This window comes from Triticum urartu, chromosome 5A (genome assembly GCF_056163025.1).
Source record: "Triticum urartu cultivar PI428250 chromosome 5A, HENAU_Tu73, whole genome shotgun sequence".
NCBI classification, from domain to species: Eukaryota; Viridiplantae; Streptophyta; class Magnoliopsida; order Poales; family Poaceae; genus Triticum; species Triticum urartu.
Genome location: NC_141877.1, coordinates 290633115 through 290651452, shown reverse-complemented (window position 1 = coordinate 290651452; position 18338 = coordinate 290633115). Strand labels below are relative to the sequence as shown.

The 18338-nt window shown below is 40.9% G+C and overlaps 1 protein-coding gene and 2 long non-coding RNA genes across 4 annotated transcripts; 2 read left to right on the top strand and 1 right to left on the bottom strand.

Moving 5' to 3' along the window:
• Positions 1 to 3922: 3922 nt before the first annotated feature.
• On the top strand, positions 3923 to 8325 carry LOC125508373 (uncharacterized). Its single transcript, XR_007283415.2, has 2 exons — positions 3923 to 7799; positions 7993 to 8325. It is a non-coding gene; the product is annotated as an uncharacterized LOC125508373 (long non-coding RNA).
• Positions 8326 to 12841: 4516 nt separating this feature from the next.
• Positions 12842 to 14036, bottom strand: LOC125508372 (uncharacterized). 2 transcript variants are annotated; one of them, XR_007283412.2, is made up of 3 exons: positions 13854 to 14011; positions 13480 to 13758; positions 12842 to 13376 (listed from the first exon to the last, which is right to left on the bottom strand). It is a non-coding gene; the product is annotated as an uncharacterized LOC125508372 (long non-coding RNA). The 2 variants fall into 2 exon arrangements; XR_015604530.1 differs by having other exon boundaries at positions 13480 to 14036.
• A 1207-nt stretch (positions 14037 to 15243) lies between these two features.
• Positions 15244 to 17402, top strand: LOC125555814 (uncharacterized). The gene is made up of 3 exons (XM_048718654.2): positions 15244 to 15380; positions 15510 to 15684; positions 16758 to 17402. The coding sequence occupies exons 1-3, from the start codon at positions 15302 to 15304 to the stop codon at positions 17092 to 17094; spliced, it is 591 nt and encodes a 196-aa protein (XP_048574611.2). The 5' UTR covers positions 15244 to 15301; the 3' UTR covers positions 17095 to 17402.
• Positions 17403 to 18338: the final 936 nt, after the last annotated feature.

The window sequence follows — 18338 nt, the reverse complement described above, 5'->3', positions numbered from 1 at the left end:
AGTTAACACCCATCGATCGATCGCTCAGGTTCAGTAACGTGTAGCATGCAGTGCAATCGCTCAGGTTCAGTTAGAGCCCAACACCTCGCTCGGGTTCAGTTAGAGCCCAATGCCTCGCATGCGTGTACGAGAGAAACGCGCATCGCTCGGCCCCGACAACCCACCGTAACCGGGAACACCCCGATATTTTCCTCGCCCTCGCTTCTACCACGGTTTTTCCGTCATGGACGGCCCAAAGAATGTCATGCAGCTGCGTCTCCGGCCCGCCCAGGACGAAAAGCCCATTTTTTGTCATGATTTTTTGTCATAGAAGTAGGACCCCACCACATCTATGATGATACCGGGTTTTGTCACAATTATCGTCATAGAAGTGTCATAAGTATGACAAAAAAATTTGTTCAGCCCAAAATGTCACGGATGTGTCTTTTTTTTGTAGTGTTGCAGGCCAAAAGATAAACCAAGCTGGTATTGGACCACGAAGATCCTGGGTCGTTAAAAGGCCAAACTCAGGTCCGACTGCAAATGGCCCAACTCATTTATGGGCCGTTAACAGGCTGAAAGACACACCGGGATGGAAATTGGACCAACACTTAAATGGGTCGCTAAAAGGCCGAAAGACGTACATCCTGAAAATTGGCCCATCCCTTGAATGGTATATTAACAGGCTGAAACCACATCGGGCTGATATTGAGCCCAAATATATAGTGGGTTGTTAATGGGCTCAAACTGACAATGGGCTACAATGGTGTCAAATCATTAATGGTCGTTGACGGGCTGAATTGGCACATCTTGTATGGACCGTGGGCTTAAATGGACCTGGCACAAGTAGGCCTTATATGGGCCGCCCTGCTAATTTTGATTGGGCCGACCTTTTTCACCTGAATGGGCCACTGTTGGGCCTTGCCACGTGCCGACGTATCATAGGCGCCTCCCGTGCTATGAGTGGATGACATCTGTCCCAACACTGAGCCGACACGTGGATCCTCCGGTGAATGAGAATTTTACACATGGAATTTCTCCATTGGTCGGGGCTGTTAATGGGTTATCGGATCCAAACCGACACGTGATAGCTTAACGGCGACCCGTTACGGTGGATGCCACGTGTCGGTCACCCTTGACGAAAACACTTCCAAGGCGCGCCATTTATCGTCATGGAAGTGGACACTTCCGTGATGATAATTTTGGTATTGTCATGGAACACTTTTACGATAGCACAGGTATGACTATCTTGATTCTGTCATAAAATCGTCATGGATGTACATGCATGACAGAAAATGTGACCTACTGTGACAAACACGTATCATCACGGAAGTGTATTTTTTTTGTAGTGATGATTTGACCGCCGTATCACGGAGAAATCTTCTGCTCTTGTTTTGTGTTGTTTTCTGTCAAATCTATCAAGCCAGGCATCATGTCTTCTCCCCTCTCGAACAATGTGGAAGATGATGCTTGATTGTACAGGTGGAGTTAAGGGGAGAGAGAATTGAGGAGGTTCCCATGGAAGAAGGTGAAGGGAACTCACTTGGAGTCCACCCTCCGGCCTCCGAGAGGGGCACACTGCCCGGCATCTCCACCATCCCTAATCCCCATCAAGCTATGAGATCAACAAATGATCAAGAGAACCCTGAAGAGCAAGAAGGACTCCCTCTAAGGAGGCCTTTACACAGGTTACATCAAAACAATTTTCACAATTTGATCACAACTATGGGTTCAAAAATACTCCTCGTGTGCACATACCGTCCAATTGGGACATATCCCATCCAAGAGAAAGTGATGTAGGAACAAACTCTTGAGGAATGGAGAATAAACATATCATGGCTGAAGTTAATAAGAACACTAAGTTGCTTCATCGTGCCCTCCTAGAGATTCAAAGTTTGAGAGAAGCACTCATACACATTTTGGAGGACAAGCCCTCTTCACCTCCATCTTCATCACCAAAAGAGACTTGAGTACATGAGTATGGGCACTCCCCTTGGCTTGTGCCAAGCTTGGGGGAGATTCCCTGGTATCGTATCACCATCACTTTTATTACCTTTACCCATCTTAGTTCGATCCTTAGCTATTTCATGATTTAGTTGAATAAAAGTTTAGTATGATCTATTTTCAAGTGCTAGTTTCGTGATCTATCTATGTAATCGAGTGAGAGTTATATAATAAATTTTAGTTTGAGTTTTTGCTTCTTTACTTTTATGTTTCAATCAAAATAAAAGAAAATAATGAAAAAGATCATATGCTAATCTTATGGTAAGTAATGACATCACATAAGGAAAAGTATAAGTGGTCAACTTTGTTGAAAGTTGACAAACATAGCATTGGTCAATAATGCAATTCATGAAAGAATTAATAAGGGAAGAGAAGATTCACATGCAAATACACTATCTTGGACATCTTTTATGATTGTGAGCCCCCACTAAATATCGTATGCCAAATTATTGACGTTGGACAAGGAAGACAACGTAATGATTCATGTTTGTTCATATTCACATAGAAGTTATATTGTCATATATCCTTCAACATGTGGTGCTTGCTCAATATCTTTGCTAGCCAAAAATCCGCACTAAGTAGAGATACTACTTGTGCATCCAAAACCCTTAAACCCAAACTCATGTTTTGAGAGTCGACCATAGCTATCCATGGATTGAGTAAGATCCTTCAAGTAAGTTGTCATCGGTGCAAAAAAGGCAATAAAATTTTCTTCTAAATGTGTTTGATCCTTTAGTGTAAGGGAAAATAAGCGTTGTACGAACTTGTGATGGCAAAGTAATAAAAGTGACAGACTGCATAATAAAGGTTGCTATCATAAGGGGCAATATAATGTGATATTCCTTTGCATTAAGAGACTGTGCATAAAAAACCAAAAATCTAATGACAACCTCTACTTCCCTCTGTGAAGGGTCTATCTTTTACTTTGTATGCAAGAGTCAAAGTATTTTTCAGCTATTCCTTTTTATTTTCTCTTTGGCAAACATCATGTGGTGAGGAATGATCTAGGCACATATACCCAGTTGGATATGAGTGAGCATGAGTTATTATTGTTGACATCACCCTTGAGGTGAATAAGTCGGGAGGCAAAACTATAAGCCCCTATCTTTCTATGTGTCTGGTTGAAACTCTTTGCTCATATATATGTTGTGAGTGTTAACAATCATAGAAGAGTAAATGATGGTTGAGTATGTGTACTTGCCAAAAGGCTCTGATATGAGACCCTTCCTGAAAATATGATGAACTGTAGTTGCAAAGTTGACTGAGAACATAGTTTGTTGGTTTTCAATGAAGTTTATGATTTTTACTTTGATGTTGTGATGAATTGCTACTTGTTCATGAGAAGTTATATGATAAAGTTTTGTGATAAAGTTTGTTGTTGTTATAATAATAGGCATGATGCTACTATGTCCATATTTTGTTCTTGAGACCCCGGGAGAAGTCATGTTGCAAGTAATCATGTGAATTTGATATTCGTTTGATATTTTGATGATATGTATGTTGTGATTCCCTTAGTGGTCTTATGTGAACGTCGACTACATGACACTTCACCATCTTTGGTCCTAAGGGAATTCTTTGTGGAGTAGTTATTAGATGATGGGTTGCTAGTGACAGAAGCTTAAACCCCAGTTTGTGCGCTATTCCGTAAGGGACTGATTTGGATCCATATGTTTAATGCTATGGTTAGATCTTATGTTAATACTTCTCTCGTAGTTGCGGATGCTTGTGAGGGAGTTAATACTAAGTGGGAGGCTTGCTCAAGTAAGAACAACACCCAAGCACTGGTCCACCCACATATCAAATTATCAAGGTAGTGAACGCGAATCAAACCAACATGATGAATGTGACTAGGTGAAATTCCCGTGTGCCCTCAAGAACGCTTTGCATATTTTAAGAGACTGTTCCAGCCTGTCCTTTGCTACAAAAAGGATTGGGATACCTTGTTGCACTTTATTTATCGTTACCATTACTTGCTCATTACAAATTATCTTACTATCAAACTACTTGTTACCAACAATTTCAGTGCTTGCAGAAATTACCTTGCTGAAAACCGCTTGTCATTTCCTTCTACTCCTCGTTGGGTTCGACACTCTTACTTGTCGAAATGACTATGATTTATCCCCTATACTTGTGGGTCATCAGATTACAGCAGAAAAAGAGAGGTTAAACCGTTGTAAGGAGAGGGAGAGATTTGGTGATGATGGCGGCGAAGTTGTTGGTGTAGATCGTCATCACGTTGGTCCCCTCGGGTGGCGCTCGGGCACTACTAGAAGAGAGGGGAGAGAGCCCCGTCCTTCTTATTCCTTGCCCCCTAGAAGGGAGGAGGGTTTCCCCTTTGGTCCTTGGCCACCATGGCTCCCGGAGGGCAGGAGCCCCTCAGAGATTGGATCTCTCTCTCTCTCTTTGTCTGTCTGTTGTCTCTCTCTCTCTCTAGTTCTCTTCTATTTCACTTTCTATTTTATGGCCCTTCACAATTTCTTATATTTAGGGAGATCCGTAACTTTGACTGGGCCGAAATTTTGAGGTTTTTTAATCTGAATATTAGCTTCCTTGGGTTGAACGACACCCCCAACCGACCATTGAGGTGGCCACAAGCTTGCTCGGCGCCCCCCCAGGGTACGGGGCGCATCGTGTGAGCTTGTGGGCCCCTCGAGCATTATCTTGCGTTGATTCTTGCCCAAAAAATCCCATATATTCCATAAAAGATCACCGTAACTTTTTATCGCATTTGGACTTCGTTTGATATGGCTTTTCTGCGAAATATAAAAACATGCAAAAAACAGGAACTGTCACTGGGCACTAGATCAATATGTTAGTCCCAAATAATATAAATTCTTGCCAAAAGTATGTGAAAGTTGTAAAATAATTGGCATGAAACAATCAAAAATTATAGATACGAAGGAGACATATCAGTTGTGCTGCAAATATCATGTCAGCTTTATATAGTCATGCAAAAAAATGTCAATGAATGCTCAAGTCATGTGAATAGTAATGGTGGAAGTTGCATGACAATATACCTCGGAATGCCTATGTAAATGCCATGATAGGTAGGTATAGTGGATGTTTTGAGGAACAATGTAATAAGGCTTATGTGTGATAGAGCGTGTCATATCACGGGGTTTGGATGCATGGGCGAAGTTTGCACCAAGTCTCAAGGTGAGAACGGGCAACGCACGGTCAGAAGAGGCTAGCAAAATATGGATAGGTAGAAGTGCTTATAGTCCACAAACTCACATTAGTAATAAAGAACTCAAATAATTATTGTGAAAGTTTATTAGCCCTCGAAGCAAAGTACTACTCGCATGCCCCTAGGGCGGAGGTTGGTATGAGTTAACCATCGTGCGCCCCTGATCCAGTCAAAACAAAGGATATCAATCAAGGATAAATTACGCTCCAACTTCCTAGCCAAACCACAACCGACACTTTAATGAGGCCGAAATCACAAACCTCAACACCGATATTTTTACTAACTAATGTTTATTGACTAGTAAACTTCCATACTATAACTTCAATATCGTTGGTCATACGCATCACATTCAGTGATCTACATGGAAGTTTTTATTATACCACTCTTATATAGCTATCATTTTAGACTAAACATATAGCTCATGCAAATTACCACTTTCTATTTAACTCTCAAAAGATATAACTGAAGCATGAGAGTGCAACTGATTTCTATAAAATATAAGTAACGTCGTGCTCTAAGGGTATAAGTGAAGCATGTGAGCATATTGCCTTAATTCAAAAGATATAAGTGAAGCATAATGAGCATTCTAATAAATTATGATGAATGTGTGTCTCTCGTAGTGTGTGTGATCAACAACAATGACCATGGAAACAAGCAAATAATATAAAACTATAATACATGGCGCTGCAAGCAAAACACTTATCATGTGATGAATAAAAATATAGCTCCGAGTAATATTATCAATAGATTGGAGATGAAAGAGGGAATGCCTTCTGGTGCATCCCCAAGCTTAGATGCTTGGATCTTTCTTGAATATTACCTTAGGGTGCCTTGGGCATCCCAAGCTTAGGGTCTTGTCACTCCTTATTCTTTCATCCATCGTCATCTCACCCACAACTTGAAAACTTCAATCATACAAAACTCAACAATACCTCATGAGATCCATTAGTTTAATAAATTAATCATACAATTTAGTTACTATTATAAATATATTCATATTTTTCTTGCATAATACCTACAATATTATGACTTCACCATAACTTATACCCTCGATATAATCCATAGAATCATCAAAACAAGCACACTATGCAATAAAACAGAATCTGTCTAAAATGGAACAATACATAATGATAGAATTTTATCCATACTTATCTAAACCCAAAATTTCTGAAAAATTAGGACAAAGTAAAAAATTTGTATCACAACACTGTGTAAAACAATTAAGCAATTTATCACATTCCATTATAGAATTAAATTCAAACACTGGACGCAAAAGTTTCTATTTCTGTACAGGATCAATTTAACGATCATCGAAATCATCCTAAAGGCTTTACTTGGCACAAAATTCAAAAGAAAAGATAAAAACACAATCATTACAGTAGAAATAATCATGTTGACACAACAAAAGAAGTAAAAAAATAAGATAGCTATCAGGTTGTCTCCCAACAAGCGCTATTGTTTAATGCCCCTAGCTAGGCATAATGCATAGTTTCAAGTATATTATCATCCTTGTCCAATTCCTTAATTATGCAATGTGATTTGCTAGGAGGTTTAGAAAGCATATTCTTAATCATGACACTCCTAGGTAGAAAATCAAGGAATTTGTTATCAAGCATAGGTTCCTTTATTATATCGATGAAGCTGGGGTGAACGCTAATCATTTTAAATCTCCATTCTCATTGCCTCAGGAAGCATCCTTATTTTTAGGAACATACACAAGATTGGAATCCTATCTAACATTCTTAAGAAGTTAATCTCCACTACTACCTATTCTCTCATCATGCACACTGTCCACATCACCAATTAACATGCAACCATTCACTTCTTTCCACCTCAGCAGTCTAGCCACATCATCGTTCACACATCAGCATTCTATTAGTCACTTACATATGGACCAACCAATATAGTAGGTACACCACCCGGCACATAAGCGTTTAGTTCCTTGCTAGCTGGCCACATAATCATTTAGTTACCTTCTAAATGGACCCACCACAACCTTTCGGCAAATCGTGGGATTTAATTTCCACTCAGTTGGCATTAGTTCTTCCATATTCTGTAACTGGTGATATAGAGCTGAGACCCAGCGCCTTATCAACTCCCCACCAAATTTTGCTTGCACCTCTTTTCTTCCCTATCATGAAGGCTCGCTCCTCCATCGGCAGTCCACGCCAAAGGTTCTAATGCTCCGCCCACCGGCAGTCTGTTCCAGCCACAGCGTCTCCGTGTGTCCACATACGCAGCGCCTACCTCCTCCGGTCATCCATGCAGGCGAGGGCCGTCGCACAACCGCTAGCAACCCACAACAGAAACACCAAAACGGCGCTACTCCTATTTGACGCCATGGCGGCCGGCTTGCCGAGACCCAGGCCACCACTCGCTGCTGACCACTGAGGTGCCCTTCTACTATAGCTATATATACTCACTACAACTAAGCTGTGGATTTTACCCTTTTTGACTACTTCCAAATAATAAAGCGTTGAACATTGCATAATCAAGATTGGTTCGTTCTATTTTTATTTGATTTTTATAATCCCTCTAATCCTCTTTCCCGTAGCATCTGAGATCGCTCTTCCGGACGCTCTTAATTTCTCTTCAACCTTCGGACCGCCCGTAATCCCACCCCATAGAGGTAGGCATTGATGTCAGCTTCTTGATACATATTTATTTTTTCTGCAGAGCTTAACACTATGCAATGTATGGTGAGATGCATCCCTAACGTAGTTACTTAGTCCCCGCAAAAAAAATGTAGTTACTTAGTGATTATCTATATACTATATTTAGATGTTTTTGCAATATCATGGTTTGTTCGTTTATGCTTGCAGCTGAACAGGGCAGTGAAGGCTTATTTTACGCAAATCAATATGACCCCACACAAAACTGAAGGACGGCAACCTTTCTACTCTTGAATCAGGATCTCACCTACATGACTGACCAAGATTTTCTCTTTAGCTGAATTTGGCTAATCTTTATCACTGAAAAACTTTGGTCAGTGTCGGGTTTTCTGCTTCAATTTCTCATGCATGTACACTATATAAAACTGCAGTTGCAGAGGTACTAGATGCACTCACAATTTCAACTTTATTGTTATCTTCGCAGAGGTACGAGTATTCACTTTGGTATTTCCTAAATGAATCCTGGCAGATCATGATGCTTAAGTTTCGACCATGAAACACCCAGGCGCTAATTCTCTCTTCCATTACTTTATTTTATTGATGCCTCGAGCATTATTTTTGTGACAAAGTAGCTGCAACAGTGTAGATTACAGCTATTATTTCAAGTTAAATACATCCTGAATTCCAAACCCACCTGTACTAACCTTTATATCCCCTATTTCTGTGGGAAATACCCAATGGTTCCTGGGTACATGTGTACCCTATATGGGGAATTTTATTTAATGATTAAACAAAAAGTCAAAATAGTTAAGAAACTATTTTTAGAATAAACTTGACTTACTTGCGCACTAGTATATGAATTTTCACAAAAAAAGAAATTATGTTGACTTCACAGCGAAAAAGACAAAATTTATTTGCTATTATAGGCCACTGTTCACGCTATTTTGACTGAAAATTTGTCTTTTTTGAAAAGAAGTCAAAGAGGAATTTTATTTTGTTGGCACTTTTCTTACTAGTGCAATGGAAGGTCAGGTTTTTTTCAAAAATATTTTTAGAAATTTTCGACTTTTTATTGAATTACTAAATTTTTTTTCATATAGGGTACATATGTACCCAGGAACCAAACGTTCCCCTCCCTATTTCTGTTCACATTCTAATGAATTAGTGAGCACTGATATATATATATTCCTACAACTTCATCCTATGTTACTATCTTCTCCTCATCGCGAAAGACAAAGAGGATCACCAATCAACAACAGATTCTCCATCACTACAAAATACTACGTCCTTCCTAAAATATATGACGTTTTTTCAGTTCAATTTGAACTGAAAAAACATCTTATATTTTGGATTTTTGGATTGAGGAAGTATAAGATGTCAATATGTTTTTTTATGCATAATTATCTCCTGATACTATCTGAGGTGTGTACATATGCTATACTAAGTGCTTGCATACAATATGTCTTTTGTTATGATATTGTTCTTAATTTTCCTCTCAACTCAAGGACAAATGTGATTAGCATAACTAACATATTAGGGTTCTCTAAAACTATATTCGTATTTTATTCTTTGCTTCATTAACCAATTGCCTCTCCAATTTTGGTCCGCAAATCCTTACAGCGACGCATGGGGAATTCATCTATGGACATCCCACTGGTTGTCCATGTACTTGCCAATTGTAAATATTTTTTTATATGAAAGTTGGACCTTCTATGGGTACAATGCTATGTGTGTTGCTATATAGATGTCTTGCAGTCACTAGAGTGTGCAAGATATGTTATTTTTAAAATTTTTAATACACAATTAATTCAAGAGTGAATGTATTGAAAGTCATAAATGGTATTTATATTATGATTTTTTAAATAAGCCATTTACCAGTCAATGAAGGTATCAATACGGCACATGCATGTACAATTTTATGTTTTTCTTAAGCATTGTAGCATAGTACTACCACTATATACATAATTCAACTATACAAATCACACAACCAAATTTGTACTAAACTATTGCAAGTAATTCCGCAGCAACGTGCGGGGAATTGTCTAGTATACCTAAAGAAGTTCACCCCATTATTATATTTATCTCTACATGCAGCATATCCACATCATCAAGTGGGCCATGTGTGCTACATGAGAAACTATTACCACATGCATAATGACACGTGTGTTCAGTAAGCAACTTAAAAACCATCACCGTTTCCAACTTTCCATGTAGACCCATCACCCATCGTCCACACAATTACTCCCCATCGATTAGTTCTTCGGGCCTCTACGTCTTCTTCACCAAATCATTTCTTTTCATCTCCTCCACTATTTTTCGGACGGATGGATCTATGTTTCGGAAAATGCCAATGGTGGCCGCGCTACAGGTAGGCCGGAATCTCGGCCGTTGCACCACCACGGGGATTCGTGCTGCCAGAGTATATGCCATGTATTCGATTTCTTTTTGGCCCGTATTGAGCCTGGGAGGTCCCACCCATTTGAAAAGGCATCTAGGCTTCAGGCTAGTCATAATGGGGAGGAACTTAGGAGTAACATCACACACTCCAATACAACTTTGCTTATGTAACACATATTTAATAAAGAGAGAGGTGCTTGTGGTAACTAGGTAAGTTACCGAAACATACACTACATAGATGTTCCTACCCACTATGAAGATGATAACATAGTCTAGGAAAATGTGTAAGTTACTAACTTATGTTCTTGCCCATTGTGACCAGCCTCAAATGCGCACCTGACATGTACGCCCAGCATGGCTAGCTGGAGACCTCTGTACGTCCTGGTGCGGAGAGACCTGTAGGCCTGTACGCATGCATGGCGTGGAGCATCGTTGGCCAGCGGAGGCCACAAGTTGTTCAGGTGCGGGCGTGGAGCATTGGCGGCCAGCGAACAGGCAAGTTTGACTAAGCGAGTATAGTTTGCTTTATGGTAATGCGACTGTCCGTCCTGACCAACAAATGCAGCACAGTTACACTTTCTTTGTGTTCAAAAAGCATTACTACTAACCTGGGAATTGATTTTTATCAGTTTTACACGCTAGAAAATTGGAATAGCATAGTCACATGTGTGTACTAGTCACGCTACAGCGGCAAGTTCATGCCTAATGGACGTTTTGCATTAGCGAGTTCACTTTTCTCTGGTGCCACAGCTTTGCGCCGTGCACCGTTGTCCACTCTTGTCACGTCTGCGAATTGCCTTCCACCCTTTTTAATGCCGAATTCAGCTAACGAGGTCCCACCACGAGCTACCCAATCTAAGCTTGGAACACTGCCTAACAGGACGTACACTGGCAGAGCTTGCTGCATGTCCATCTACAGTCTCTCGCCATGTCCTATGGTTGCATACATTGAGTAATGCTGCCAAGCGACACGTAAGTTTGCTTTGCTTATAATTGACAGGTGATCAAATCACTAGTTTGCCCTTGATGGCAGTTCATCCAATGATTTCAATCTTTGCAGCTCTACAAAACAAATACTGCCACGTTAAGATGGCTATCTGAAATGTTGATGTTTTATTTGTTAAGAAAACCCTGCTACAGTGTCATCATCGGCACACAAAAACACCCCTGCCAGGCTGCATAACTGAACTTAATTAAGCAGGTTAGAGGGTAAACAATGCTTTAAACAGCGTCATTTTGGACGTAAAGTGTGCCAGCAGCAGGCCCATGCTTACACTGTTTAACAGCCATTGATTAACATGTTTGGAAGGTTCCACAAACAAGTCTCCATAATCTACTAGCTGGAATTGTACATCATCTAATTGAACATGTGTCTGACACATAATGCTTTGTCATTACAGCTGACGTAAAAAAAATCATCGTACATGTATGCCAGAAAAGGTAATTTGTAGCAAGATTAGATGTAGATATGAACTTAAATAGCACTGGAAGGAGCAATCAATGAAACATCATTCATGGTAAATTTTGTACCCAGTTTTTTGTGTAACATGTCGGCATGTCTCACTGAAAAACTAGTTATATCATAGAGACATGACTCTTTCGCTGACATGTACCAGTAATTCCCGAGACATGCATGTACATATGGTAAAAGTCCACTCCTCACTGTCCAAGTGCTACAACAAATTCAACAAATACCAGTGGGGCAAGAGAAATTAGACATGATTGGGTATCAAATGAAGGTGATCATAAAACTGGCAGATGCGAAGAGTATAGTTAACTCTTCCTGTGTAAATCTCAGACACAAGGTAGAATCAACTGCATTTGCAAGATGTTTTATTTATGGCGCAGAACAATGGCAGTTTCCCCATTTGGAGGACTGACACCAGTATATATTTTCGTCAGATATATAACAACACACATAAGTGAGAGGCTAACAACAAATTGCAGTTTAAGAGAAAAAGGCTCCAATTTAAACCCAATGTATTAATAACACAAAACCAGGAAACCAGGAAATTTCAGTCTGATTCGTAATCCAGGGCCAAAAATATATACTATAATAATAACACAACCATCAAGTATTGGTTAATTACTTAAGAGCTTATTGTTTTTAACTGTTTCAATTCGTTGCTTCAGTATAGCAGTTAAAGAATACAATGCACCACTACCAACAAATTTCAGTTAACTAACTGACGGGTGCATACAGATAAAAACAAGTATATATATAGGTAATGTAGACTAACAAATACGTATGACCACGGGTGCATCACTGATTGCTGAAAACAATGGTTTTGGATTCACGCCACAACATTTGGGTCTGATTATAAACAATTGATTAGCCTCATTTGTAAACTGAATATCAAACCCAGAAAAAATCTATCTAGCAATATCAGATCTCTCCTCGGAGGCAAAATAAGCCGCACACCGAGCATCAAGAATTAAACCCAATTACATAATGACCAACCTAAATCCCCAGCTAACAATGCTGAAACATACAAATCAAACTATCTTCCTGCTGTGTCAGAACAACACAAGGACAACTCCAAGCCTGCTAAACAAACCTACAATACACCATCTTAACAAATCCACCAACCTAATCCTAGAGTTGCAACTAGACAAAATCTAAACAGCACCCAACAATCCAGCTTTCAAGTACACCCGAAGCTAAAAATCAGAAGCCCAATACCAAATTATTGTTTCTTTTCTCTAGATGCACATTACAACACTGTTTTGTACCAAATCATCCATAAGCAAATCCAAGATGGTTGCCACTGCGGCTGACAAAATCAAACAACAACACAACGACCAATAAAATAAATTGGCCACATAACAGTAAACAATACATGAATGCTGCATTGGGGGGCGGGGTAGGAAAAATCCAATAATCGTTCTACAAATTCACCAAACAGGCCGTTCCTATACTGAATGTCAACACACCCACAAGAAAATACCCGCTTAGCTAAGATGCAACACGTCTAAACACCACTTGTAAGCAGATAGAAGGATCTCCAAGACTTTTCATCACTAACCTGCGTGTCCAGCCACTGGTATCTTCAGAGAACACCTCATATCCAGCCGCCTCTCCACATGGCTCTAAGGTCTTGCGGGCGGCGCCCATCGCGGCATTGACGATGCTCATGGAATCCTGAGACTCCACAGGTAGGACGAAACCACTCCAAGCGGAAGGACCGCCAAAGATTCTGTACAAATCAACCCATCTAAGTCAAAAAATACCCAAATCCGCGATGGGGACTAAGAATCCCATGACATAAGGAAGAAAGGAGGGGGCGCGAATATACATACCCGTTGCAATTGACACCATTGGTACACATCTCGCCGGAGAGCACCGGCGCCGCCGTGCGCGTAGGGAAGAGAAAAGGGGATCGAGAGGAAGAGTTGTTCCGTGGCTATGGCTTATTCCACGAGGGTTAGGATATCGCCAGGGGGTAAGGGGCCAGCATCAGATTCTCTCTCGTGTGCTGATTCGAACGAATGCCATGGGCGAGGGGATATGGTCCAGGGCATAGCGGCGGCATAAGCTGACGAACAGGCCATAGGTTCCAGTGATGTTGGCTCCCCCCTCTTGCAATCAAATCTAGCACCATCAGTGGAGGGATTTGCAAAAAGATGGAGGAAGGAACTCGGGGGAGAGAGACGTTGAAGCAATAAGAACATACCCGTCGACCTCCAATCCGTCCGTCGACATCTTACCGGTGGGGAATGGCCGCCGCGGCGCGCCTGTGTGAAATAACAGAGCAGCCGCCGATGTGAGCTTTGTGTGGAAGAGAGGGTAATGCCGAGGCAACCAGTCGCGTGGATATGTCACTGGGCCCATTTAGGTGTGCTGTTTCGAAACGTCATTCCTGTACCAAAATGCCGAGTGCTCCTAGTTGACGCTCGCGTGCGTCAAAACGAGTGGCTTCCGCTGAAGGATTAGCGCAAACGGGCCGGCCCATTCCCACAAGCGAACCTAAAAGAGAAATGCCTCGAGAAAATGCAGCGTTCGGGAGTCGAACCCGCGACACATTGATACGCAGCAGACTTACTCGCCACTGCACTAGCTACTGACCGTATGTTTGACTGCAGCACTCAATAGTAGGTATTATGTACAGCGGTAGATTTGTCTTTTAATCATTCCTTCAAGAAATGAATATCGTTTTCTCGAACAAAATTCTAAAACTTGATTGAACATTTTGCGATATACGCTTAAAATATACATTGATTTTTTTGTGAAAATACGCCGAACAACTTTTAACTACACAGTGTAAATTTTTGTGATATATGATGCACAAATTTTAAACACACATTGAACATTTTTGTAACATAAGTTGAACTATTTTTAACTACACATTGAACAATTTTGCTAAATGTATTGAACAAATATTAAATATATATTGAACATTTTTTCATATACGTTGAACAATTTTAAAATTGTGAATCAATTTTTAAAAAGTGAACAAAATTTTAAATCCATGAACAATTTTTGAAATCATGAACAAACTTTGAAATTCAAACAAATTCCTTAAAACAAAGTATAAAAGCAAAACGAAAAAAGGATAAAATGAAAGAAAAAGAAACAGAAACAGAAACAGAAAAATGAAACAAAAGGTAAAAAAAACAGAAGCAAAAACAGGAAAAGGAAACAAAAGGTAAAAAAAGAAACAGGAAAAAATGGAAAAACTACAAAAAAAACGGTTCAGGGAACCTTCTAACCTACTAGAAGGTTCCCAAAACCAAGTCTCGCTCGAAGTGGGCCGGCCCGTGCGCCTCGTTCGCTCGCTTCGCTTCAGCGAAGCAGCGACGAACGGACGCACGCGGGCGTCATATAGGATCTGCCCAAAATGCCGGTCCAGGCCAATGAGTGATCCCGCGGGCCGGGGGACAGGAACAGTTGGTGGGCCGAACAGCAATACGCCTATGTGAGGCCACGCTCCTGCAATGAAATGACTGATCCACAATCCCAAAGCCCATCCCAACGGACTAGATTGCGGCCTGCCTATAGCCCGGCCACCAAAAGCCCTCACTCTCTATGTTTCGCCTATTCATCTTCTCCCTGATAACCCTCCTTTTAAGGCAAGGGTTCGTTCCTGTCACCTACACCAAAGCTGAATCGATCAATTGCTTGATGGCAGGAAACACTCACATTGGAGGAAGAGGCGCCGGCAGAGGAAGGGCTTGCATCATCTCAGCTGGTGTGTGCCAAGGTGAGGAGCCGCCATGACGGCTGATCCCCCAACCTCCCCTAGCCCTCCTCGATGAGTGGCTCCATTAGTTCCATGCTTTGTGTTGCGCTCACGGCAAAGAGGTCATTAATGTCTGGTTGCATGGTGCAGCGGCTTGCCGCGGGACTCCATGGTACGGTCGCCGGCATTCTGCACCTTCCACCGTTGTCTCCTGTAGGTGTATAGCTCCCTTCCTCTGGCCGCCCATGTCCCTGCTACAGCCGGTGGACCTCCACATATCAGACGACGAGGGCACCGGCGACCATGGTCAGTCCCGCGATGCCAGGTATGTCCGACCTCTTTCGATGGCTTTCTACTGCCCCTACATGTGGAGCTCAACGTGGAGGGACTCGTCGTGGCCTGAGTATCGCTCTGGGCGCGGCTGCCCACCGCCGCACACGTCAACTGCTCCAACGCCCACAAAGTGTTTGGTGTAATGTCAGTATGGGCAGATGGCTGTAGGTAAAAAACAAAATTCAGTTCAGTCTAGAAATTGTATTGCTATACCCTTAATTTTGTGTTCTTCCGTTAGATTAGATTTGAATTTTTACCACTAACATATTGAATGTATTGAATCTAAAGAACGATACCAAAATGAATGACTTACATGAGTTTGTGAGACATCTCCTGTGAGTCTAGGACTGTTTTCAACAATTTGTACTGCACATAAGCACTCAAGGTGTTGGATGGCTTCATGTTGTAATCTGTTATGTTCACTCCTTCCCAAATTAAATTTTTTAGGAACCTTATCAGTTGTATAATCTCTTGGTGTTGCTCCTGAGTCCAATATATATATATATATATATGCTTGCTTAGCCAACTCATGGTCTCCAAAGTTAGGCCATAATAGACGAATATTTCCTTTACTCACATTCAACTGATGTATATCTCGGTGTCTTAGTTCATTTCCAAATTAATTTGTAAAGTAGGCTTATTAGTTACACTTAGAAAGCCTCTTGGTGTTCTCCTTGGTCCAATATTTATCTTCTTGCTTAACAAAAACTATGCCATATGATTAGTTTCACATAAATAAGTGATATTCTACTTTTTTGGCGGCTAGAAGATCAGTTTGTCATATCATGTGAAAATGAGTTTATTTACCTACATTGTTGCTTTTATTTGTCAGTTAACAAAGATGATTGTGAAATAGTAAATTAGTCAACATAGTTTAGTTGGTTGAGAACCTGGATGGGGAGACTCAGAAGGTTCATTTCATTCATTTGCCACTCTGAAATGTTGTGCTCATTAGATGGTTCTGCTTTGTAGAAATCAGAATAAGTACCAGTCGAAGTGTTTCCTTCTCTAACATCGTGTTTCGAGGTATGGATTTCATTACACCCTCATGTTTGGATTCTGCAGCATCGGCCACCCAATGGATCTGACTACCGAATGCCATGCGGCGACCGCAGTGGTGTTGATGCATGCCTGCGACAAGACCGACACACTGGAACAACTCAACTCCTTCTGGCTTCCCAACCTCCGGCGTGCCCATGTGATGCTGCCTACAGCCTCCCATGGATCAGGTGAAGCTGCTAGAGATCATGGTGTGGGTTCAAGATGGACCTCATGGATGAACGACGGGGTCAAACGGTGCCTCCATGCCAGATACACTCTGTTGTCGTGCTGCCGATGTTGTGTCAACGACGCTAAGGAATTTGCATGTGAGCAGGTAGCTAACCACTTAATCCATGATTAAATCTCCTAATTAGCCTCGCCATGCCGTTCGTTTCAGTTCCTGCATCTCTGACTCTGTTCCTACAAGTGGTGATGGGCAGGACGAATTTGTAATCCTCTTTACCTGCCGGTAGCTACCGCATGGCATTATGCTGGCATGTTGGGTTCACCCCGCCCCGTTTCAATCCTCTCAATGTATTAAGTTTCTGATTCCTCCATGTCTCCATCCTACTACATCTTGCTTCACCGTGAGGTTAATCACATATGATAGCTGACTATCTACTGCAATGCATTTTGTAATTATGTTCTGATGAGTGAATGTTTGTAATACTTGCCATGTCATACAACATGCTTTTTTACTGGTCTTTTAAATTGTTGGCAAAAGGTATTATCTGATTTCCTCTATCAGAACAACAAAGCATACATTTTTATGCTACATGGATTTAACTTATTGGAAATTGTAGGAAATTTTCGGACTTAAAATAAATAGGAGAACAGCTCGCTGCTCACTTTAATCTCATTTCAAATTGCCATATCTCCGTAATTTCTTTTCAGTGGTTACGACATGGCTACGGGAATTTTAACATTCGGATACAGGTGAATATATGCCTCTTTTGAGGTCACTACAAGCCAACTAAGTGTACTAGAACCATTTCAGTGGTTTTGCAATGCTATGAATATTGAGAATTCCAAGATAATGCTAAGCATTTGTAAGTTTCCACAAAATTCTATTCGTTAAAGATAAATATCAATATTTCATTGAATATTTAATAGCCATCTTTATTTTTGTCCGATTACATTTTTCAGTGAAGCTAAGGCAAAAATTCCCGCAGCAACATGTGGGGTGTCATCTAGTTCTTATTGGTAGAAAGTCCCTCGCTGGTTTTAATGGAAGAAAAAGTTGAACCCAAAGTATTAATGGCTTCTTCCAATTTATCAATTCTCGTAGGACTTTGCTCTACTCTATCGGTAATTGGTTCCCCATACTTTAGCAATTTTAAAATGGTTCCTACCGACGAGCCAAATTAAGTTACATGGTTATGCACCTTTTTATGCAAATTTTCAATATGTTCGATAGTCGGCATTATTCGCATAACATGTTTCGAAGTTAATGCCATTTCATTGATAGTAATTGATGATGATCCCACTGAAAGCACATTTGCTCCCTTGGGTGTTTTGGTAATCAATGTCAACATACATAGTGTTGGACTAATAGTTCTACCTAGAATATTTTAGATAAGTCCAACGGTTGGCATGGCAAGGAAA

Excerpts from the sequence above, each read along its gene's own strand:
- LOC125555814 (XM_048718654.2), top strand. The coding sequence starts at position 15,302 with ATGGCAGGAAACACTCACATTGGAGGAAGAGGCGCCGGCAGAGGAAGG. Across the intron at positions 15,381-15,509 it reads CTCAGCTGGTGTGTGCCAAG|CGGCTTGCCGCGGGACTCCA; the intron begins GTGAGGAGCCGC and ends TGCATGGTGCAG. Across the intron at positions 15,685-16,757 it reads GGTCAGTCCCGCGATGCCAG|CATCGGCCACCCAATGGATC; the intron begins GTATGTCCGACC and ends TGGATTCTGCAG.